Consider the following 26855-nt stretch of genomic DNA (forward strand, 5'->3'; position numbering starts at 1 on the left):
AAAAGGTTGCCGACCGATCTCCAACTTGACCTCTATCACCTCAGATGTCAAATGACACAGAAAACTTGATGGATGATACACGTGATGGCTAACACCAAACATATTATCAATAACAGAATACATATGGTGAATCATAGATAATATAGAGATCGACAGATATGACACATTATGACAGCCAGTTGACACAGAACACAAGATAGATGACATATTGGACAGAACACGCCTGCGCGCGCCCTTCACCATTGATGACGTTACTTTTTTTCCAAAACTACTAAACGAAACTGTTAAAAGATAATTATTGAACATCAAAAAGCATTATAATTGAAAATTCTATCGGAACCATTCATAGGATTATAGCTTTCAAGTTTATCATTCATACAGATTGTTTTTCAATATAAGCTAATCGTTTGAATAATCATCACTAATTATCTTATCCTTTTAGGATAATTATTAATCTAAATACAAGTTGTTTATTAGATTGGCACTGGCAAAAGCTATTAAAGCGCCTTGGATACGTACTAATTCCGATTGCGTTGGGAATACAAATAATACAATAATGGAAACTTGAATTGACATACAATATACAAATAGAATTAACATTAATGTTGTTGGAATTAGAGTGAAATCCAGTTCTATGTATACGACTAAGTACCATCCAAATGTATTAATAACCAAGCTAGGTAAAGTAACCAAAACATTCAATAAGTTTGTGTATATACACTAGTTGGATATTTAATCAGTAAATGTGTTGGCAAACTCAGAAAAGTATTTTTGAGAGGTTGACAACACTTATATAGTTAGTTCTGATATCAACCATCGAAATTTTACATAAATCCGAAAGATAGATTAGTTTTAATACTCATATGAAGATAAATATTTTCGTTGTGGGGTAAATTTCTAACAAAAAGAAAATAACTCCGATCACTAATTGAAAATTATTCTCACTTGAAAAAACAATTGAAGAAACCGACGAAAATTTACTTAAATATTATCCTCAACGTGATCATACCACGGGAATGATTTACAAATGGTCTTTTGCATTTAAGAGTTGCAATTTGAACACGGATAATACTGAACGTCCGTACAACTACCCAAAAGGTCGAAAGAACCCAACAATCCCAACATCTACAGCGTAAGACTTCTATTACTATCAGATTCTCTAGGGAGAACGTCTCTAGATCTGCAAGAACGCTGTTTATCTGGGAGTGGGATTTACTAACATTCTTAATTGAACGGTTTAATCAAAACGCTCGGAAGAAAATTCGTACTCCAGAAGTACAAAACATGCGTCTGATCTAAAACCGAAACGTCAACTACATCCAACCCAATCACCTTTTCGAAAAACGAAAAAAAACCATCGTTTATGTCAATACAGACCTAACTTCAATTCCGAGCAGTTTAAATCACCTACCAGTCCAATTTATTACCATTGAATCGAGCAGTGTTTTTCCTAAAAACTTCCTTCACGCCCCGTAGACTAATAGACGATCTTTGTCCTCAAAACCAAAGAGGAAACTTCCTTATTTCCCCTTAGTTACTACTTAGGCGATAATTCCTACATCTCCATTAAGTAAATCCTGAACCAGTCTCCTATACTCGTCGGTGTTACAAATTTTTTGCAGTTCTGTAACCTTGTGAACTCGTTCATTACAGCCGCAGCTGTAACTGCCCTAACAACACTTTGGTTCGTCGTACTATTTTGTTTTGCTGTAATTTATTCTTTCTTCAAACTCAAGAATTTAATTCTCTGTACGATAGATAGCAGACATACAATGAAGATCGATGGTAATCGCACCATCATCGACTAACACTACTGGATACAGTTTAATAGCCACAGCATAAAAAGGAATAAGAAGATCAAAAAAGACCAGTTGGATAATAAGAGTTACTGATGGATACCAGTCCCATGGATAGAAGGAAAGACCCAGAAAATCTTGTTGAGAAAATGTCGAGGAAGCAACAAGGAAGGAAGATTCAGATGATGCCGACTGGGAGGAAGCAGATAGATGAAGAAGACGATTCAGAAAGAGGTAGCTGTGAGAAATGTTCACATATCCTGGTAGTTACCATCAGTGTTGCCAGTGAGGTATGCAGTCACATGCCAGCAAATAATTTATTTGTAGATAATATAACACAAAGTGACAACAGCGCAATATTCTGTAGCAAATCCATGTTGACACCTGAATATGTGTGTAATGAAAATTGTGGTTAACCTGCCATCAGTCATTCAATCCTTTGTGAACAGGCGGAAAACTTTGCTATAAAAATTTTACTGGCTTCGCATTAATTCTCTCGATTATAATTTTGTTGAACAATTTTCTTAGAACGACAGTATTATCAAGATAAACTTTTTAATGTAGCGAAGCTGCTGTTTCAAGTCGGTTTTATAGGTAATAAAAACATAAGGTAAGTAGCGTTTGCATATCCAGATACGATCAGACTAATTGGTTTTTAAAATATTTTGCAAATAGGCATAGAGAGAGATAGAGAAATGCTTTATTGTCAAAAAATTGTTACAAAAGCTTGTAAAAACTAAAGAATAAATATGTAAATAACTAAATAAAGCTAAAACAAATAAAATTTACATGATCTTAAATATTCCGTGCCTTATATTATTCTCCTCATATTTAATGCTCATTTATTATTATCTCTGACCCCCTTACTTTGTTGTGCTTCTTTTTTTTAATCGCTTACTATCTAAATTTTTGAAAAACTTACAAAATTTTTAATATTTTTGGCTGAAATCTTCGTCGCTTGTATATTTACGCATCGGGTTCCAAAACAACGAAGTGGTGGTTACAATCTTTGTGTTTATTGTAGCATGAATGAAGTCAAAGAAGAACCTTGTGGATGGGTTACTCAAAAGGGGCCCCTTAAAACTAGAAAACCCGCATCATCGATAAGTCGTACACGCATTGATTCTATCTATAGTTTATTAGCAAACGCTCGCTTTAATACCAGAAGTTATATTTGGACGGTCCTTTCTTTCTCTCCTGAGACGCATAATAATTGTTTAAATTTATTCTCAATAATTTGATTATGAAACAGGTCGTTTATATTTACTGTTTCTGGTTTGTGACCTTTGATTTTCTCTTAATTCCCATACAGTTTTTCTTTTCCTGTCTCAATCCTCTTTTACAATCTGTTCTTAAGTGTCTTCATAACTTTTTCGATCCCTCGCTATTAAGAATTACATCGTCAGCGTATTTTATTACATGCCCTTGTATGTATATGGATATTGGGGCATCATATACACTACGACCCTATAGTGTCTCCCTCTGTTAATCCCACTTCTTTTTAAAAGTCTAGAATGTGGAATGGCTTCAATTACCAAAGCTCCCAGGTGTAGTGCTCTGGAGAGAATTTGGATAGAGGTTCCGTTCTCTGTGCAACAAAATCTGCAGACCGTATATCTGCTAGGTCTAGCGCCTTCAGGTGTTTGTTGAGGCGACAGTGCCCCGATAAAACTTCTGTTAGTTTTCGTAGATTGTACTTACTTAGGTTGATACATTCAGTATATCTACTCTGGTTATAGTTTCCCAGAAGAGTTTTTGCCTGTCTCGGCCCCTGTAGGTTATCAAATAATGTCTAACGAAATAAAACAAAATATAAAAACTGAAAAAATTTATTTCAACAGTCATTAAAATAAAATAGTTAAAAAGAATTGGTAATTGAACAAACATACTAGAAAATAACCCTAGAAAACCTCTATTCGCATTCGCAGTTTTCAAAAAAAAATAATATGGATTTATAAAATTTCCGCTTGTTCAGATGCTGAAATATCTAAAATTCCGTAAAAATAAGGCATAGTTCAACGTCGACTACTTCGTTTAGTCGTTTTATTGTGACAAAGTTTGTCGATCACATCCACTCCCAGATTTGGGATCTCGTATACACAGCGACCCAAAGGATCCATTGCGTCCCCCTTTCTTGCTGCGATACTAGAGAATCCAGTGTTTACAGCTGATCCATCATTCCCACTTCTTCTAAAAAGTTTAGAATGTGGGATGGTTTTAATTACCAGAGATCTTCGTCTTCTTTTTCAAACGCTACCAGGTGTAGTGCTCTGGAGTTTCTTAGTGTTTCACACTTCGAGAGAATATGGATTGAGGTTCCGTCCTCTGTGCAACAAAATTTGCACGTCGTATTATCTGCCAGGTCTAGCGTCTTCAGGTGTTTGTTGAAGCGACAGTGCCCTCATAAAACTTCTGTTAGTTTTCGTAGATTGTTCTCACTTAGGTTGATACTTTCAGCAGATCTACTCTGGTTATAGTTTTCCAGAAGAGTATTTCCCTCTCTAGGCCCCTGTAGATTGTCAAATAATGTCTAACGAAATAAAACAAAATGTAAAGAGTGAAAAAATTTATTCCAACAGTTATTAAAATAAAATAGTAAAAACGAATTGGTAATTGAACAAACATACTAGAAGCTAACTCTAGAAAAACTTCACAATTTCCAAAAAAAAAATGATTTTAATTTATAAAACATGGATTTTCCGCTTGTTCAGATGATGATATATCTAAAATTCCTTCTTCTGGAATTGAAATATACTTCTTTTTCTCCATATATAAGATCAAAACATTAAAAAATATTTTCAAGAATCAACTGAGTAAGCTGGGATCGTTTATGACCCGCCCAGAGAGTTAACGAGTTATAAGTAAGATGAAAGTTACTAGGAAGTGACTTTTTGTTCATAAAAAACTGACGTTAGGGTCAACCTTACCTTACGCAGTAGGGTTTAACTTTCAATTATTTATTTTCTTATGTGTCTAAATCCAAATTCATTACGTGGTTGATAATTTTTTAGGTAAATATTTACTTTTCAACCCCCACTTCGCGGGGGGTTGAAATTTCAGGGCATGGTAGGAGTAATTGTCCACTTACAAATATCAAAAAATCAGCCGTCGTTCACCATTAGAAATAAAGTTATGGAGGGTTAGGTTAGGTTAGGTTAGTTTTATTTCACCCCGCACTTCGGAGGGAGATGGGGTTGCTAAGAGTGGATGTCTGGAGCATCCTGGAAACAGGATTCGTCGGTCAACCCCTAAAAAAATTTGAGAATAGTTCACGATCTTGAACAAGTATAAGAAATTCACACAAAGTCGTCATGACTGTTCCATTGATATTGATAAACTAAAACAGTTTGAAAAATCTTTACTCTGTCCATGAGCAATTGTATAGAATTTCTGAGATTACATATATAGTGTTGAAATGCCAATTTTTGCAATATTTCAATCTTCGTAGTGGGACACACACACCCTACTATCACCTGTAATTTTAACCCCCTCCGAAATGGGGGTTGAAAAGTAAATATTTACTTATTTTTTAATTTGTTAATCATATATTGATTCTTGATGAAATCATTCCTTCATCTATATTTATTTTTTATTTTATTCATTAGTTAACAAAATTTTTAGATTATTTTTTATACGAAACCTATGGAAAAGAAAAAAAAATATCTGGTACATCTGCTGAAATTATTAAACTACTCCGACGTGACTGTGTCTGGGTACGTTTATGGAACTCGTTAAAAAAACTTGCTTGGTCGGCTGAACAAAACAAACACGTCAGAAACGTAGATGCGTTTTCATATAAGGAAGCCAGATGCACTAAAACTAGCACTGGTACAACAACGGAGCGTTTGTTGTCATCAAAAACTCGCCCGAAGGAGATAACCAAAATACTACCTACTTACCACTGTGTTGAACACAAATATTTTTCTTCTGAATCATTGCAACGTGAATCTTATATTTGGTAGAAATTGATACGTTTCTTAACGAAATTCATTATAAGATACTTTTCATGGTTATATACAGAGCGCGACTAAATTATGGAACAAATTCATTACTTGGCAAACAATTTACTTTTAAAAAAAATTTGAAATAAGTCGATTATTGATTTCAAGTGCATCATCTAAAAGATTTTTAGATAAATTATTAAATAAAGGAATCGTTGTTTGATTTATATTTATACGCAGTGAATGAAAATGATTTTATTTTTCATTTTTTGCTAGTGCTGTTAAATACGTAGTGAGGTCGATGAGTTCTTAGCGTAACGTAAAAATAAGGGTTGTAAATAAAACAACTTATTAGTTTTCATTATATTACATCTGCCTCTATAAAAATATGATGCATTTTTAGAGGTAAAATATTCATACACTGCGTTTTTAATTTTATTATCGTTGTTACATCTGGTAATTTTATACTATCGCGGTCCCCTCGTTTTTCCGCTCTGGAAAATCGAAAAATCACCCGATTTCGATGAATTTTTTGTAAAATCTTCGTTTTTACGGCGGATGTACAAAAAAAATTATGGGAATAAAAAAAAAGAAAACTTATATTAGTTTCAGGGCTTTAAATGTTCATGAGAATGTACTCAATCACGTATAATTGTTGATAACTTTGTTCCAAATAATCGAATGAAGTTTTTATAGTTTTTTTCATAATCTACACAAAAAAAAACGGACAAATTGAAAAAAAAATTATACAGAAATATTGATTTATCATGTTTTTACAATTAAAAATAATAAAAACTTCTCTTAAAATTGACATTTTCTCACACATAATCGTTTGTACCTTTTTGTACCTTTTTTATTAAGTAATCATTAAAGTTATATGTACAAAAACATTCTTAAAATCACTTATTGTAATCAAGTGTACAATTTAACTTTGAAAAATTGAGAATTTTCACCATTAAAGAAATGGTATATTACTAAGGTTGCTGTTAGAGATAAAGAATGAATAAACAAACATTTTTTAAAATATTTTTTGTGTAGATTAATAAAAAAATATATGAACTGCGTTTGATGCTTTGTAAAAAACTTAAAAACGATTATATGCGAAGAAGTGCGTTTATGATCACATTTAAACTCATAAAATTATATGAAATCTCCAGGTGAGATATTTCCCATATTTTTTTTCATAAATTCGCCGTAAAAACAAAGATTTAAAAAAAATAGTAGGCGAAAGTATAAAATTACCTTAAATCTTTATCCTTCAGCTCGGCCTTCAGCTTTGTGATCAAAAAATAATCGAACGCGGCCAGATCGGGGCTATAGGGTGTGTGCTCAATCTCTGGGAAGCCTCGTTCGTATGCAATAGCTTTGGAGAACAATGTGGACTGGAACTCAATGTTCGTGAAGACATCGCAACTCAACTACCTTAGTAATTCAGATAATATGCTTCGTTCAAATTTAAATTTGATTCCTTAAAGTCAATCAAAAGGATCCCTTCGTAGTCCCAAAATATAGTAGCCATCACTTTTTTGGTTATTTTGGCACTCTATGGAATCTCTTTTGGATGTCTTATCACCCGTTATAATTGACCCGATTTCACTTTCTTGGACCTCACTATGAAGCAATAAAAATTTATTGTTTTATGGGGAAATTATCGTCATGGGAACTCCCACACGTGGCTTATCTTCTAATGATTCTCAATCACCAGCGAAACAACTTGGACCAATTTTCAATTTTTGAAAATAATGGGACAGAAGTCACCGTAAACAGCCTCTATTCAGTTTATCACAAAAAAAAAAACTTGATTTAGAGGTAGTTCGAAATCTTTTATAATAAAATGATCGAAGGAACAAGTTAAAACTTTGTATGAAACTTGTTTCTTCTGGTGACTTTTATTGAACTTATGTTTTAGTAAAACAAGACTAAAGAAATACCCTAAAAGAAAACTGGAATTAATTGTTATAAACCAAGTTGCTAGTAATCAACGAAAATTATTGAAAAAAAATCAATTGTTAGTTCTGTTAGACACACCTCTTAAGTAAAAAATTCTCAGTAGTAAATTATATTCAAGAACAAGATAGAAATGTTAAACTTTTATGGGAAAACACGAATACACAGTCATCAATAAGTTGGAGAGAAAAATTTGGAGGAATTTGTCATGTTGAAAATTTATATTCAAAATGCTGTACGTCCTAGAAAAATTAATATTGTAGGTTTTTACCTTTTATACAAATGGCAATCAATAAGTTTCCAAGAAAATGAAATTCATATTACATATCCTCCATAAACAGGGTGTTTCTAAATTCATGCGACAATATTCAAGAGGTGATTGCTCAAGAGAAATTAAGATGCGTCTTTCCTATAACAAAATTTCCGATATATCAACCTTGAAAGGTGATGACTAAAATTGAGTTTTCAGTTGTTTTTTTTCTAAAATTTCAGTAAAGCTGGAAACTTTTTGAGTGCACGAAAATTACAGAATCTCAAGTTTCTAGCTCTACTTTAATTTTAGAAAAAAAAAACAACTGAAAACTCAATTTTAGTCACCACCTTTCAAGGGATGAGCTGAGGAAATTCTGTTATAAGAAAGACCCTTCTCAATTTCATATGAGCAATCACCTCCTGAATTTTGTCTCATGAATTTAGAAACTCCCTGTATAAAAAGGGAAAAATAAAAATCAACCAACAGTTATACAAAAATTAATGTGTCAGCCTCTTATTAGCGAGGGGGCCACAAGAAAAAAAGGCAACTAGAGCAACACGTCAGCGTTTTCAGGAAAGAACAATCAGGATTTCGGAAAAGTATCACTTTCGGAAAGTTACAAAATATTGGTTTGTATACATATTTTATCTTATTAATAAACTATCCTATGCTAGGCCGGTAAGTTTTTCAAATATGTTTTGAATTATTTGCATTTTTTCAAATTTTATTACCAAAGGACTGACGAGAATTGCAGAGTACTGATTAAAAACACTTTTTCGTAGGAAAAAATAAGATTTAATGTTACTTTGAGTATTTGCGAGTACAAATAGCTTAGAATCTAATCAAGGCACATAACTTAAGAATTAAATCACATTGAACTTTGGGTATTTATTATACTGCAACAAAAATAATGCTTCTGATTATTAAAAGTAGTGGACTTATCAAAAAAATTACTTTTCAAAAACGTCAATCTTCTCTTTAAATTGGTAAAAATTCTATTTTCTTTTGTAACCAGGCTTGGTACAGGAAGTTTTTTTATTACTTGGTCTATTGGTGCATCTGACACATCGCTTTCGTTTATGAATGCTATATATTAATAGACAAAGAAAGTGAATTGGGGTGCCCAAAAAAGCAATGGAAAGAAAGAACGTTGGAGATAAACGGATTAATATTGTTACGAACTCGTCCACAACATGGACCACGAAGCCCGTCCTGTTGGGTTATAATAAAAGTCTAAAATTTGTTCCTTTCTTTACTTTGTAGAGTTCTAGACCGAAATAAAAAAGTATCCGATGAATTTTAATAAATTAGAAAAGTAGTGATAAGTTTATTATTATATAAGTTAGTTAAGTCTCAAGTAAGTGTTTAAATAAATTACCACAACGCTAAAAAACAGTTTAAATAAATTAGAAAAATACAAAAGCAAAAGATTGAAGGAAGATTACGGCCTATCGCCCAAACTTTTTTACATTCAGTACTTGTCAAAAATTCCCTACTATCTCTTTTCTTGTGATACTTAGATTGATTTGGAAATTTTGAAGCGTGACATGTGCAAATCCAACAGAGTATATTGCAATCACTACTGTTCGCGGATGATTGACAAATATTTGACAAAATAACGGTGAAAACCAACAATAGAATCATCGTGGAAAATGTGTAGTCAAACCGCCTCCTTAAATTAAAGATATTCATTGTTTTGTGTGAATTACGGAGGCTGCACTATCATTTACAAAATTTAGTGCAATAGAATCCAAACGTGGCTGACAACAAGCATTCGAAACTGCCACAACGAAGGATTCCATCGAAAAAAAAGGTCACCAAATGGTAATGTATGATGTCTGATTGAGAGACAGAAACGGCTATTGGATATCAAATCAACGTATTTGCTACATATACCCGAAGAATTAGACATGCTAAAAACGGTCAAGATAGTGTATTGCTCTGAAAAAGGTTTTATTGACCAGAAAAGTGATCGTGGCCGTTTCTCTTTGCATCTACTATGTTCATCGACTATATTTAAGAAATAACAAGAGAGAAAGCGGCCGCATTTGAAGGAAAAGAAATTACCTTCCGCATTCACCTGATCTAGCCCCCGGCGACTTATTCCTGTTTCCTAACCTCAAAGTATCAATTGCAGAAGGGAGATTTTCATTAGACGGGGACGTAATCGCATATGCGAACGCCTATTTCAGGATTAAAATGGGTAAACCATCACCGAAAAAGGTTTAAAAAGGCTTTTCGTTAAAAAATAAATAAGATTACGAACAAAAAATGCCTTGTTCTATTGTAAAGTCGGAAAGTTTGAGACAACCCTCGTACATACTTCGTATCTATCTACTCAATATCCGTCAGTAATGACGACAGTTTCTATTTTGAAAACATAATAGTGACATAGGCATTAATTAATCTCGAAATGTTATTACCGTTTCAATTATATCCCGGATTCGAAACGTTGCTTTGAAACTTTTATAAATTCATCGACAACCGTTCTGGAAGTTACAGAGTCGTTGCCTTCGAGCGATTAAAACGTTATTTGGGGCGATATAAGTGACATCACCGACGGAGGGGACATAATCGGGACGTACTTCATCTACCAATTGGTCTTAATTGATAGAATGAACTAGGAAAGCAGATGCAAATTTTATACTGACGTTTCGTTTGGTTTAATTCAATTTGTACACTCACACTCGACTTGGTAAGAAATTGATGCGTAAATTAGTAAGTTATATTAAGTTATACAATAGGTTCTTTTTTTGCTACAATAACGTCTCGGATTACCTAATTTTTATCTTATATTAAAGTGACTGTAAGGAATCATAAATTTACGTACCTAACTTCAAGTTATTGTTTTGGTTAAGATTTATTGTGAATCGATCGTTCTCTAACGGGAACCAACGTCGTAGTTAAGCGATTCCATATGTACCTTAGACACTGTGGCCCTAACGACCATAAATATAATTAACTTCTTTAATTTCTTATTTCTTAGACCTTTTGATATGTTTATGCTTCAAATGTTCTTGATTTCAGGTCTCTTCTGTTTTAAAATTAGTTTCTTTTATAATTTTTTAGTGACAGATGAAATTTGTAAGAAATTATATTTTTTTGCCCATGATAAGAGACCAGAAATATCGATTAAGTTGATACATATACAGATTGTCCCAAAAAACTAAAATTGAGTATTGAAAATATCATAAAATACCAGTGATGCGATAATTTTTGTGGGGTGTTTATTATGTGGAATTTACCGTATATATCGATCAAATTTAATCCTTCTTCGGCCTCACAAACCCCTATAATGACAGATGAGTGGAATAAATATGAATGTAGAAAAAAACATAAACGAAAAGGGTTGCCAACTGAGGTGAGTAAGGGGGTTGAAAAGCTACAAGATTTTATTTCGAGGAAAAAATTGTTTAATGGAATATGTCTTACCTCTAATTCGTTAATCAAAATCTGATAAACTGTTCTTCAACCATAGAAACACCTGGGATATTAATTAAGTGATCTTAGTCTGTAGATTTTAAGTCGCTTCTCGAATCTGTGTTGTCGATTCTAAAGGATTCTAAAGTTATAAATCCATAGATCTCTAAGTTTAACAGAGCAAAATATTTGTGAAACTGTGTTATCATTATCAAATTTATTTTTCTATCGCTTCAAGTGATGTTTTTAGACCAGCGAAATGGAATATCCTCACACGACCCCTGTGACCATTTTTGAATAATAAAAATAAACGAAAAGTACAATAATATCAACAAATACTTCATATTGAATGCACATACATTGAAACTTGAAATATTTACAAACATACTTATCATTTCCAGATAACGTCCTCAATATAACACAAGCTATAAAGTGAATGGATCCCATTCATAAACAAAAGTTCAAGAATAAACAGGCCAGAATTTCGAAGCGTTGAAATTCGAATTTGCAGATACATGCACAACTTATAGGATACGAGGGTTGCTTTTTGAGATTTTAGTTATGGCAACACTGGTGTTAATATGTCAAATCTGACCACCATTACTAAAATTTGACATTTTTAATGGTGGTTTTAATACTCAGACGGTGTTGTCATATTAGTGTTATTTGAGTTGTTTACAGATACTTTAAACATTCATCTTGGTAAAAAAAATGGAAATTAAATAGCGTGCGACTTGTTTCGACTTTTGGTGATGAAGCACCATCTCCGGACATTGTAATTCACTGGTTTTCCTCATTCAATCGTGCTCACACTTCGCTACAGGATTAATTTAGTGAAGGCCGACCAAAATCAGGTAACATACCGTGAGATTGAGACATACTTGGGTATTATTTCCACTTGCATACATTCAATATTGCAGGAACATTTGGCTGTCAAGAATATTTGTCCGCGTTGGATACCGTACAATTTGACAATCGCTCAAGAAAAGCTCGCGTCGATTCGTACAAAAACCTAACCAAGAATACCAGAAAAGTTCATTTTTTTTATGAAAATTTATTAAATATTTGAAGCGATAATCCCCGTATTATTTTTTTGGATAACCCAGTATATTGTTGACAACAAATATCTGAATAAATAAAACGATTTTAATAATCAAATCTCGGCAGTATTAACATGATATACAGCAAACAATCTAGTCACGACCAGTCCCACTGACTACTTAAAAATACATAGTCAATTAATGAACTAATTAGTAAGCAAGCTGCTAAGGATTCGGCATTTAATCACAGATATTATTGTTGATTTATTTGCGTAGCTTGTTCGGCTTTCAATACACTCGTTAATTTTATTACAATCTAAAAATATAAATCGAAGGATCGCGTATTTTTCCGTTGATACAATCTATTGTCTTTTTTTTATCATTTGTTGTTGATCGGTTTAATGTAATTCTTCTTGAGTTTATTCACGATACAATTTATGGTCATATTGTTACGAACCAGCCCACTGATATAAATCGTTAAGCCGGTCCTGTTCTAATGGGTGATCTGAATTAAAGTTTGGGAGATGTTTGTATTTATTTTTTATAACCTGTTTACTTTTTCTGTATCCGTTTCTATAGAGACAGTTTCTAATAAGGCCGTTTTATTTTTTTTTAAGGCAAACTAAAGAGTTCCAGAAGTCGAAGGATTTGAATTGTGATTTCGATATATGTAGCAGTTCAACAGTGGGTTCCAAATAACTACCGTCCAATTACTTTAATCCCAATCATTACCAAGGTCATGGAGGAAGTCGTTAACAAACAAATCTTGAAATATAAGGAGTTTTACAAGATTTACGACAAGGATAAGTCATCTGAACTATGCCGAAATATCTCCCAATAGATATCCCGATATCAAGCCTTCTGCTTTATATGCCGGATCTTGCATAGTGCGATTTTCTACGGTAAAGTTTACATTTAAATTTGAATAATGTGAAGTTGTGGAAGAGTATGTCCTGAAGAAGACTTCCAGGACTATTTCAATCAATGGAATGGTTCAGGCATTTCTGGAGGCGTGAGAAAACTGAAGAAACTCGTTGGCAGCAGTGTGTAGATGCGGAAGGGTGCTACTTTGAAAACTTCTAACCGTTTGTACTATTTTCATGAATAAATATTTAAAAAAAAACAGCTAATGAAATCTAAACGTGAAAAAATATATTCGGCCTCGTATTTGTTTCCTGCGTCAGACCTAACGCACCGGAAAAGTACAAATTTCAAGAAGGGAAGATGCATAATACAATCTTTGTTAGATTAGTCTTTCCAGTAGAAAGCTAGTACCCTGTAGGCGGTAGGGGGCAATCAAAATAACAATAAAATAATCTCTATTCGAATATTTGAAAAATAAAACTACTCCATTAAGTTACGATTCGATAATAATTAAATTTAATCTCGATATCATTTTAAGTTTAATGACATCGGATATAACATCCAGTAAGGGAGGCTGATATAATTTGTAGGTTAATTAAGACTGTTGTCAGTAATTGCTAGAATTAGTTTATTCATTCTATGGTGATACCGAAGGGAGAACCCCTAAAATTGAGCGGTCAGCCACAATTAACTCAGTAAAACAAAGGGTTGTTCCAGATTTACAGTCCAATCGTTGGAATTTGATCCTTCAGGAATTCATGGTATATATTTATATTTTTTTTCATTAATTTCATTAAAGATTTTGATGAATGTTAAGTTTCCTTTTGGCAAAATTGACTAATGAAATTAATGAAAAGAAATCAGTTCATATAACCTTCACAAACAGAACAGAAAATTTTCCTCCTGTAACATTCAAGAATTAACAGTTAAATCACGCAATTACAGCAAATTGCTCAAGTCCATCTGGACAAAAGGTATCCAGTTATGGGATTCTGGATGGTATTCAGTTATGGGATACCACAATCAACTCAAATTTAGCCATTGTGGAAAGATTACAAAGTAAAGTGTTTCGAATGATGGTGAATACCCAGTGGTATGTTCCAAATGACGTAATTGCGCATGATCTAAGTAACCACTGAAAAAAGACATTCCGAAGTATAGTGGAAAATTAAGTAAACGTGTCAAAGTGCATCTTAATGTGTTCACTAACCTACTTATGGAATAATTAGTTTTAGTTTTGATTAACCAAAAATATCAGATTACATTCAATTGAACAATCCCCTCCGTTTTCTTTAACCAGTCATACCAAATACTTATTGTCCTCCACAAGGACAGATTGTATAATAGATGGTGTTAAAAAAAGTTTCCTTTTGGACCATAAGGGATAAAAATGCACTCGGGATATAACTTCTAACTGGCATACCTAATGAACAAATGGGCGTACCTATTTGACACAATATTATCGCTTTCGGGTAGCTAACAAAATACAAGAATTACGTCAAAAACAATTGAACAATCCTAAAGTTCCGACATGGGGTCTCGGACGTTATTTTTTAATAGGGTGATGCAACTGTCACTGTTAATTCCCACGTGACTTCACATTTCGATTTCTAATGGCCTGTAAGATAGCCAGATCTACAGCCACGTGACTTATTTACTTGGATTCCAAAGTTTACTGTTGTGAGCCTCGATTACTCAAAGATACGAAAGTTGTTAGGAAAGTTTTGTGATGTTTGACAAACATCCGACCTATTTTGCTTAAACCGCGACAGAATTTCTGAAAATGCGTTTTGGGTATATAGCAAATGCCTAATTTTGATATTCCGATAGCCTCTTTAATCCGACAATGGTACAGTACCCTTTGATGATTTCAACACTGGTTTTCGCAGATTTAGTCCATGTCGACGCTCGTCGTCATTCAGGCATGTACAGCCACTTTGAAATCAGCTACACAAAATTTTACGGTAGTAAATGATGATGCAGAGTCTCCGTTTAGTGTATAATTCCTCCTTCATTTGCGCGGGCATAATGCCTTCCAAAAATAGATATTTAATGACAGCTCGATACTCAACTTTTTCCATTTCCAAAAAAATCGTCAGAAACGAAAAAAAATATGCGCAAATATGTTTCCAAACACCCCTCGTATAACAGCTGCAATACGTGAAGAAATCACAAAAGTGACGGAGCACTTTTAATTGAGTTGTCTCCTTAATTTTTTGATAATACTAAAATATTCGTGTGATCAAAATTAAATAATTTTGAAATACATGCATTCATGGGCGTTTGTCATCTTAGGGTCGAGGAATATACATAAATACCAAAACAATATACACAAGATTATATACAAAACGGAAAACTAAACTAGGTCGCGAGTGCCGAATATCTAGAAGCTGCGTAGCTCCGCCGAGATCTGTTTCGAGACAGAATAAACTTCGCTTTGATTAGAAACGACTCGCTTGGGTTAGTATAAGTATGTTGGTTTTCCCTTATACGTGTACGAGGATGCTATTAAGACATTACGAAGTTTATAAAAGAAAAGAGGCTTGGAATCCCCAAAAAGAAGGTATCTTGAGATTTCCTGGGTCAGGTATTTATCAGACGGATCATCGTTTCATTGAGGAAACTGTGTATGGCACCTGGCGTGGATGCCATACGTTCTTTTCGTACTCTTTGTAAAAGATTGGGTACCTAAGAACACCTGAAAAATAATGATAATAATTAAATTAACGTTACCTTTATTATCTATAGAGAAAATTCCAATTCCATCTCCTCCTCTAATGGAGTACTCTATTGTGCTGTCCCCTCCGGGCGGATCCGAATCCGTCGCATTAACTTGCATCACAAAACTGCCTACGGGTAAATTTTCCGTCACTTTTCCCACTAAAACGAAATCACTAAACTGCGGAACGTACATATTTTCATTAACATCCACGACGTTTATAGTTACACTAGCTTCCGAAGACAACGAAGGATTTCCTTTATCTTTCGCATATACCACTAAACTATGTACTTGTCTTTCCTCGAAATCTAGCAATTTCGTCGTACGGATAGTACCCGATAAATTATCTATTCTGAAAGCTTCGTCACTATCGCTGTCTTCCAAGGAATAAAGCACTTCACCTTCGAGCCCTAAATCCGGATCCGATGCTGTAATTACAGCTACTACGGTTCCTTTAGGTACATCCTCGCGTATTTTAACCACGTAATTCGGCAAACTGAATTTAGGAGGATTATCATTGATGTCATCGATGGTGATTCTCACTAAAGCGTCTGAATAAAGAGGAGGGTTATCGGGACCTTTACCTCCACCATCTGTCGCTCGTATTTTTAATTCGTACAAATCCTGCCGTTCTCTATCTAAACCGTTAGATACTATGAGTACTCCCGTTGTTGGATCTATATAAAAATCTTTCGTATCCGTTATTAGGGAGTAAGTGATTTTAGCGTTGTCGCCTTCATCGGCATCAGTGGCGTTTACGCGAAATATAGCCGTGCCGTTCAAGGCGTTCTCAGTCACACGAAAACTCGCCAACGTTTTTTCAAATTTGGGAGGATTATCGTTAACATCCAATACAGTTATAGGAAGTATACGAGAAATAGATTTTTGCGGTTTCCCCAAATCGTATACTGATATATTTAGAAAATATTCCGTGTCTCTTTCTCTATCTAAATACCCTATAACTTTCAATTCCCCCGTTTCCATGTCGATACAAAATTGCGAACGCAAATCACCGTTGGATATTCCATAGAGCAGTTTTCCGTTGTAACCCAAATCTCTATCTCGAGCTCGTAACCTGATTAACGTCGTACCTAAAGCAACCGATTCGTTCACTTTAATTTCTACGGGAAAATCCAAGAATTCCGGGGAGTGCACATTGAGGCCGTAACGTGTAGGCATCATTGGAAATTCTTCTTGCGTCGAAGGCTTATTGTTATTTTCCGCATCAGCGAGAATTTCAGTTAGTTTTCTAGCCACACCGGTATCCTTGCAATCGAACTGTTCACTTTCGTCATTATTAAACGATTTTAACATCTTATTCTTACCGTTGATTAATTTGAAACGTATTCTCGTTATATCGGCGAAATGTGTGTTATCCGTGGCGGTTACGTTAAGTTCTCTATCGTTTACTTTAATTTGGTTCAGATCGCAACTAACGCTAATAGTTCCCGAGGTTGCATCGATGGAAAAACAACCGTCTTCGTTTCCGGATACGATGCGATAACTAATTATATTTCCCGCGTCGAAATCGATAGCCGATAGAGTTATTATTTCGGTTCCGATCGGTACATTTCTCGAGACGTGTCCGAAGCAATCGATTTTTTCGAATTGCGGTCTATTATCGTTGACGTCTCTAATTTTAACAATTAATTGCATCTCGGTTTGTCGTCGGTACGGTAAACCCCAATCGGAAGCTCGGATTCGTAGCGTATATTCCCGTCTCATGCTTTCGTAATCTAACAGCATCGTAGTTTTAATGACGCCGGAAAAATGGTCGATTTCGAATGGGACTTTATTAAGATTGGCAATTAGATAAGAGATGTAAGCGTTTTCTCCTCTATCTTTATCTTTGGCGTGTACAGATGTAACTGAAGCTCCGGCTGGCATGTTCTCGTCTATCCATACAACAGTTTCCGATTTTTCGAATATGGGATCGTTATCGTTTTTATCTTCGACGTATATTTTTATTTTGGCGGACGATTGTTTACGCGTCGCTACGTTTCCTTGGTCGATGGCGGATACGGTGAGACTGTAAAATTGTTTACTTTCGGCGTCTAGCGGTACCGCGGTGTACAACATTCCAGTTTCGGAATTAATGCTAAATTCGCCGCCTTCGTTACCTCCTACGATTTCTAAATATACTTGGGCGTTTTTGCCTTCGTCTGCGTCTGTTACTTTTAATCTTATTAACGGTGTGTTTATTGGAGCCGATTCGGATACTTTTATATCGTAAATTTCTTTATTAAACACCGGAGCGTTGTCGTTAAAATCAGCTAATACCACGGGTACGGATTTATAACTTTCCTTGGGTGGTATACCTTTATCGACGGCTCTTAATTGTAGAACGTATCCGTTGGGCGCCGTTTCGCGATCTAACAATTTTAAAACTTCTATATTATATTCACCCGGTTGTTTAGTGGGTTTAATTCTGAAATGTCCATCGGGATCTCCGTCGACTATTTCCAAACTGGCTATTTCCCCGTGTACGCCGCTGTCTTTATCCGATACGTTCACTATAGCGTAAATATCCGCGTTCGAGTTTTCAACAATCTGCGGATGTCTTCTGATTTTTATTTCGGGCGAATGAAAATTAACTTTTTGTACGCGAATTCTCACTTTCGCTTTGCTGAACATTCCCGATCCGCTTTTCGTCGATATACCTCTGTCTTGGGCGTAAACGGTCAGTTCGTGGTACGAACCTTCGTTATATCTCAGTGAACGGGTCAAAGATATCGCTCCCGTGATAGGATGTATCATAAATTTGTCGGTATCTTCGATAAAACTGTAATAAATTTCGCCGTTTCTACCCAAATCGGCATCTTCGGCTACTACTTTTAAAAAATTACGATGCACCGGTGTATCCTCGTAAACGGTAGCGTTATATTCCGTTGGATAGAAAAGAGGATTCAAATCGTTTGTATCTAATACAGTAACGATGACCGTCGTATCGGTGGTGTATTGAACTTTTTGTTTACCTTCTCGGAGGGTGGCGTATCCTCGTACTTGCAGAATATATTTATCTCGCCTTTCGCGATTCAGTACGTCGTTATTTCCAGTTTTAATTCTGATGAAAAGAAAACAAAAATCTCCCACTATTCTATGTTCAGCTTTGAAAAATTTATCTTTATCACCTTCTACTATCTTATATCGAATATCGTAGAACGTATCCGATTGCAATCGTATGCCCATGAGATCTGAACCTGGAATTTGGGTGGCGTACGATTTGGCAATACTGTTTTCGGGAATACTGACATTATAATGATGTTTAGTGAACTGGAAATTAGCACTGCCGCCGTCGGCGAAAGTCGATTTTAAGTTCGAATAAGAAAGCGCGATAACCAGTAGGCAGTTCACGAAGGCGCGCCGATTCATCATTTCAGCTCATGGCAACAAAACCTGAAATAAAAAATGAAGAGGTAAAGTTAATGACACGGTCATCAAAATTGTCTGTGAGTCAAAACATCGCGAACCTGACGGTAATGTTTTAGTTCAGTGGCGTCTCCTTAACTTGAAAACCTTCATACCTTCATCGTATTTAAATGTCTACTTCAAGAACATTCTACAATATCAAACAAATTAACAAAAGTATACAATACAATGGGTTGTTTCAGATCATGGAACATGGGACCCGAACCCTTCTGTGGCATCAGATATAGAACAATGGAAAAAGTACTAGGATCTGCTGAATGTATCAACCTAAGTAAGTACAATCTACGAAAACTAACAGAAGTTTTATGGGGGCACTGTCGTCTCAACAAACACCTGAAGACGAAGCCTCTATCCACATTATCTCGAAGTATGAAGCACTAAATAACTCCATAGCATTACACCTGGATGCGTATCAAATAGAAGACAAATAAAACCATCCTACATTCTCCGGATCCTTTGGGTCGCAGGGTATATCCATACATACAACTTGAAGCAGTAGGGACGACCCCATCAACAGATGAAAATGTGGAAAGTATGTAATTTGACTAAACATTGCCTGAACTGTTACTGGAGATGAATATTGGATCCATGATTATATCTTCGAGATAAAAAATCAAAGATCGCTATTGTAAAACCTTGAAAAGGCTTGGAGTTAAGAATTTAAAGTTGGAATAGGTGCAGTAGTAACCAAAGATAATACGTCAAAGACGTTCTACGGAAATTTTTAATCACATGCTTTAAAAGGAATAGAAAACGCTGGACTTCTTTTTTGATGTTCTTAACCTAAGCATCTGGTATCTAGAATAAACTATAAAAGCAGTTAGATACACTAGGTCTGTGCCATAACTTTCTAAAGGGTCATTTAATTGCTTTGAATTGTGGTGAAGCTTTCCTCATGATTGATCTCACCATTCAGCTACAGAAGAAGTTTCGAAATTCGTATCGTATTGCTTCAAAAATCTAGATTGTGATTTTAATATATAAAGCGGAAATTTAACAGTCATATTGAGTCAATTAATTTGTTGAGGATTGCTAATACGTTAGAAGTGGGATCATATAGTCAATTAAAAATGGCTAAGAGACAGAAAATGACGGAACTAAAAGAAGTATTGGAAAATTACGATTCCGAAATGTCCGGTCAGAAGTCTGAACTGGTAGAAACGCTCACAGTGGCATTGGAAAGTGGCGGCTTTGATCCAGAAACAGTTCTATTCAATGGTAAGGCTTTCACCTCAAATTTCGTAAATTTATACTGACATACACAAAATGAATGATGATATTCTGACCATGAAGGGCGGTATTTTGACTATGAAGAACGATATTTGGCACAAGTATGATAAGCTACCCCACAACGATCATCATGAAACTCTATACATAGACTATTGATATTGATATCTGTGTGTGTATTTAAATGCATTATCTTCACGAAAAATCAATAGATAAAATGAAAATTCAGTAATTTTTGTTAGGTTACGTTAGGTTTTTTGATAAAAATGATGCATTTGCATACTTTTTTCACAGAAACTATTCTCCGCATGCGTTTACATTAATAAGAATCCATATACCGAATATTGGTACACCCTATATATCTTATCAGTATTACAGTAAATAATAGTATCAAGGATAACACGAGGAATATATTATATTGGATGATTACTCCTTCAAAATAAACAAAACAGATCGTAAATAAAAATTTTTATCAATTTTAAGAAACGGTTTGATTATATCACTATAAAGACGACCTTTTAAAAATAAAAAATGTCTAATAGGACGTTTGGTATGCTTGAAAAGTTTCTAAATTCAAGTTACTTGGAACTTTTTATATCGAGTTATAATTAACTTGTAAACGACGGTATTATAAATATAAAGAATTTAAAAGTATCTTACTCAAGACTTTTTGGAAAAAAAATTAAATACTTTAATCAAGGATGGATACCGCAGTACATCTAATTAATTTTTTAAATTATCTTTCATAAAAAAGTTGTGCATACTAATTGATTTATAATTATCTATATTCTATGTTTAATTAATTGTTGGGAATAATCACATCTCGTACAGTACAGGACGCACATAATATAATAACAGGTGACATAAGACATTGTGACAGTTGACACAGAACACGATTTGACGTTGTAATTTTTGACATGAGGCATAATGACAGTTGACACAGTACACGATTTTCCGCAACCAATAGAGTCAGTGTATGAAGTTTTTATCGAGATAAAATTAACCTCAAATATTCCTAACGTGAAAACTTTTTCAACGTACTGAATCATACTCACTATTTCTTTAAACAATAAACAAAAAGTTGTTGGCTAACCCAACTAAATTTTCCTACATTTCAATTTTCAAGTAGCAGTTCAAGTAAAAGTGTATGTCTCTTTATGGCGAACGGTTTCCTTGGCGTATACAACGATCTAAATAAATTTAACAGAGTTAAATAAAGAATACATTTTTGTTAATAAAACGATTGAGAAATTGCAATCTTTGGATTACAGATTGTCCCTGTAAAAGTTACGGATCGTTAACCATTAGGCATGATCCGCCCCTGACCTTCAGATAGTAATGTAGAATAATTTATTCTGTTAAACACACTTCATAGAAATACGTAATCATCCATTAAAAATTCATAATTTTCGATTGTATAATTGAGAAAAGTTACAAGTTCTGATTTCGCTACTTTGAAGGCCTATAACTCAAAAACGAGGAGTCAGAATTTTTTTGTCACAACATTACTTTCGCTTCATCTTACACGAAAATTAGAACATCAAAAATATTGTCACAAAGTATTTAAATAAATCTTTAAAAAATTACTTCTTGATAAATCTTTATGATTTTACGTTTTTAATAGAAAATTAGTTTGAAAAAAAAATGGACGTTTTGACCTATTTCGGTCTCTATCAGTATATTTTGTTTCTGGAAATTGATTTATTATCAAAGATTTTTCAGAAAAGAATAAAAGGTTGAAGAAACTTAAAAATTACTTATATAGGATTGATCCATCCAGTGCCCCCCATTCAATTGAAGATAATTATCTAATATATAAAATTCTCGTGTCGCGGTTTTTATATTTTTATTTGTCATGACATGAATAAAAAATATTATAATATGAACTCTGAATTTTTCACTTTTCTATTATCAACCCGATCGCGGTTGTTTTATTTTATTCACAGACCCGTAATAGGATTGCAAGATGGCAATTCTATTGAGACAAATTCTTATTTATAATTTCATTTTCCTTTTTTTATCGATGGTAGCAGTCACTGTTATACGTATCATTTTGATTTTTCTATTAATTAATAACTGAAAAGACAGTTTTTATTCCCATTTAAATAAACACGTGTTGTGAGCTACCACTAACAACGGCCATTATCGTACCTGTACATATTGTACTTAACATTTTTTGCGAATAGTTTTAAATCAAAACAGAAACGTGTACGTGTTTAATAAATATACGTGTTCTATTATATTGAAAGGTAGGTCAAATAATAAGCAAACGAATACAATATTAAGTCACTGTTTTATATATACAAGAGGCTCGAAATGAACGAAATCAACAGAGACAATTAGAACAAAGGGAAACGCGTAGATTCATAGTAAATAGACGTAGAGGAATTGACTAATAACGGCAACAAGTTCTTCGAGATTTATTTCTTCGACTACCATTCCAGTATGAGCCTGATGTAGAATATTAGGTTCATTTCAAAGTGGTTATTGGACAACTATGTGAGGCATATTCTCGCCCAATTAATAGTAAAAATTTGAATATTTATTTTTGATGTCTGGACAGCAGTTACTTTAATAAATAAGACTTGATTAACCTAAATAAAGCATACTTCCATTGTCTATACAACACTTATAGTGGGTTATTTGTTTTTATTGACCTAAAAAAATATTTCGTAGATATAATTTATATGGCAGAACAACGTTTGCCGGGTCAGCTAGTGAAGATATAAATGTCATCAATAGAACATGACTGAACTTGTCTATGATGCACGTAAAGTAGATAAAAATAGCATCAAGGCAGTGATTAATTCAATTGATAAAACAACTTTACGTGTGTTGCCGACGAATTCACAATCAAGCGAAAAACAATTCGAGAATTGAAACAAATACGTCATATATGTCTCTGTCTATATTTCAACGAATCAATTAAAAATTTTTTTGTTCTATAAATATAGTGCTGATTTAAATTTTCGTATCATTCATATTCTTATCGATTTATGACAGTTTTTAATTGTTGTTGTTCTAGGTATTTCTACTGATCGGATTTTTTAATAGTGTACGATATACGGGGTGTGTCCGGAAGCGAGATAAATATCACAAAGGGTGGGATAGATCTTGAATGTATATTGGGGCATGCGAAAGCTCTGGGTGCCGTGTGAGCTCACAATCGATCAAAAACAACGAATTGATAATTCTGAGCAGCATTTAAAGTTATTTAATTACAATTAAACCGAATTTTCGAATTGGACAGAATATTTGCTCCAATGAAGAGTTTATCGTCGAAACGATGGTTACGAGTTTTGTGATATGGCAATTACCATCATAAAGTTTGACATTATTGGACAGTGTTATGAAACACCATCTAGAGCTACCGTGTTTCGCTGGTTTTCCGAATTTAATGGTGGTCGCACTTCGCTACAGGTTGCATTCGGTTAAGATGTTGATGTTGCAAAATCGTCATGTGACATACCGTGAGATTGAGGCACACTTGGACATTTGTTCCACTCGAATACATTCAATATTACATCAACATTTAGCTGTCAAATAGATAAGTTCGCGTTGGATACCGTTGGATAAATAATAAAAAGCTCGTGTCGATTGGGGCACAGAAAAAATTTAATCGCGGTGCTACAGATGGCGTCTATAATATCGTGACTGGCTACAAATCATGGATCTATGCATACCGTATGTTTCTGAGGAAACCGGCCAAAGGTTTTCGCATTTAAACTCCATGTTAACTTCGGGTCGTCGCCCACCTTTTCGGCTCAGTCTCTCTAATATTTAAATATATTCTGACGTGCTTTTAATTTACTGGCATAACGTACAATATGTACTGTTATCTGGCTTACACATGCATTTTAAACACACTTGCAAAACGTACATTACTCTGACTTTACAATGGCAGAAAGCTTAGATACCGGCCGTTTGCCAAAATCATGTACGTTGTGCTTATATACCCCCCGGAGCGAGAAGGGTTTGGCCGCACAGGAAGGCGACTCGAAGTTAACATGGAGTTTAAATGATAACATGGGAAATCCTATTGCCGGTTTCCTCAGAAACATACAGTATAAACCCGAAACAATAATCGATTGTATAGAACGAACTGAATCCAAAAAAAGTTGTTCGCGTACGAAACACCTCGAAGAAAAAGGTCGCCTATTTTTTTTTTCGAAATAACTGGAGATGTCGCCACCGTTCCATTGGAGAAACGTAGAACGGTGAATTCTGAATGGTACGTTGAAATTTCTCGCAGAAGACGAACCATTCTCCACCAAGACAATGCGAGCTATCACACATTAGTTCAAACAAAACAGTTTTTGAACGGTCGAATTGATGTTTGGCGCCAAATTGTTTCTTCTTATTCCCGCAAATCAATAATAAATTGTCAACGTTTTTCTACACCCGAAGAAGCGATTGATCCGTTAAAAACACATGTTTTGGAATTACCTCAATCGGAACGGAAAAAATGCTTCGACAATTGATTCAAACTCATAAAACAGTGTATTAATGTTAATGGAGAATATTTTGGAAAACAATAAAGCTATATTTGACTTATTTCTCCAGCTAGTATGAAAAACCCCGTATATAAGTATTTCAAATCGAAACGAAATTTCAAAAAAGTTCAGTGGTTTAAATTCATTCGCGAATATAATAAGTAACTGTATGTTACAGTGAATATTTCAACGTCCATACTCTATTTCTGTCTTCTGTAACCTTGTTGGTAAATTCAGCGTTACAAGTTCAAGGACACAAATAAACCATGTAAACCTCTCAAGAATATATTCTAATATTACCGTCGGGATATTTCTGAGAGAATAAGCTCGATGACAACTCGAATAAACATCAAAATGTAATGTATGCTTAGGTTGTTTACCTAGAAAGTGTTATCTATATCTTAAAACATTATTTTATATTCCAAACATGTGGTTGAGGTGAATTTTTTTTTTAAACGCAGGATGTTTAATAAAAAGAAATTCTTCGATAATATGGAATTTCAATTCAATTAGTTTGTATTTCTAGTTAGGTTAGTTAGTCAACAAATCCATTTATATATAAGATATTGCAAGAGCCATGCTTTTTTTGAGGTTTCATTTCTGGTGAAAATATTTTATATTTGATGGAAACGCATGACCGAAGGTAATAAAGAAAAGTCACTTTTAGCGAAAACGCCTACAAGTTTGCGGATAATTCAATTGAATTAATTGAATAAATTAGTGTTCCAAAATTATCTTTACAACTTCTTCAATTGCAGTTCGGAGATCGAGAATGGCGCGTGGTCTTCTTGCAAAATCGCGTCCTTGGAAAGCGCCACAGGAAGAAATCACACGGTATCAGATCACATGACCGTGCGGGCCATTCAACGAATCCTCCTCTGCCTATCCAGAACGAACACCGAGGTACTACTGCACACAACGCATAGTGCAACGAAATTCCGTCCTGTCCATTTGCCCACGTAACTCTTCGAGTATTTCCAGATGACTTGTGCCTGTCACGTGACCCTCAAAAATTACGGACCCGCGAAACCTGCCCACACTTACACCCCAGACAGGTTTATTTCTTTTTCAATGACGACGTGAGGATTCTGGTCGTTCCAGTACACGCAATGAAGTGCGTGGAGGAAACACGGACGGTAAACTCGTTAGTGCGAGCATTTCAGCATTGGTCGCAAAGAAAGATCGGATATTTGAAGTTCTCTTGCCACTGTTTCCATATCTTCTTGAGTTTTTACAGACACCGGTCGTCCACAATGTGGCGCGTCAATAACGAAGCCCGTTTATACAAATTTTTGGTACGTGTTCTACACTATTGAACGATTTGGTTCGATTACATAGTTTCGTAATCGGAAACGCGTCCACTTGACAATTACGTGTTATCGTGACACAGACACAACTGACTGAAGCACGAACATGCTTCGTTTTAATATTTTTTCTATAACGTTGCCAGATTTAAGAGCGTTGTCAACTTTTCGAGATCATTGCCTGACTTAAGCCGACTTCTGTATCGTGAATGAAAGAGTTCAGCTGAGACATTACTGAGGTTCGCGATTTTTCTAGTTTTTTGGCTTCAAGATATAAAAATTATTTTGTTTTCCAATTGACTCGACACCTCAGATTATATAATATATTAGACTACAAACAATATTAAAATTTAAGGAATTTCCATACTATTTTCTTGATATCAGTTAAGGTTACATTAATTAATTCAGATTAGCGAGTTTAA

General features: G+C 34.5%; 1 protein-coding gene across 3 annotated transcripts in view; it reads right to left on the reverse strand.

Moving 5' to 3' along the window:
• The window catches only part of LOC130896809 (fat-like cadherin-related tumor suppressor homolog), a 418340-nt gene that overhangs the window by 385166 nt on the left and 6319 nt on the right, over positions 1 to 26855 (reverse strand). For all 3 annotated transcript variants that reach the window (XM_057805125.1, XM_057805128.1, XM_057805127.1), the window contains exon 2: positions 15995 to 19376. In XM_057805125.1, the coding sequence (XP_057661108.1) occupies positions 15995 to 19355 (3361 nt within the window). In that variant the 5' untranslated portion in view covers positions 19356 to 19376. The remainder of the gene's footprint in view (positions 1 to 15994; positions 19377 to 26855) is intronic.

Source organism: Diorhabda carinulata, chromosome 7 (assembly GCF_026250575.1).
Source record: "Diorhabda carinulata isolate Delta chromosome 7, icDioCari1.1, whole genome shotgun sequence".
NCBI classification, from domain to species: domain Eukaryota; kingdom Metazoa; phylum Arthropoda; class Insecta; order Coleoptera; family Chrysomelidae; genus Diorhabda; species Diorhabda carinulata.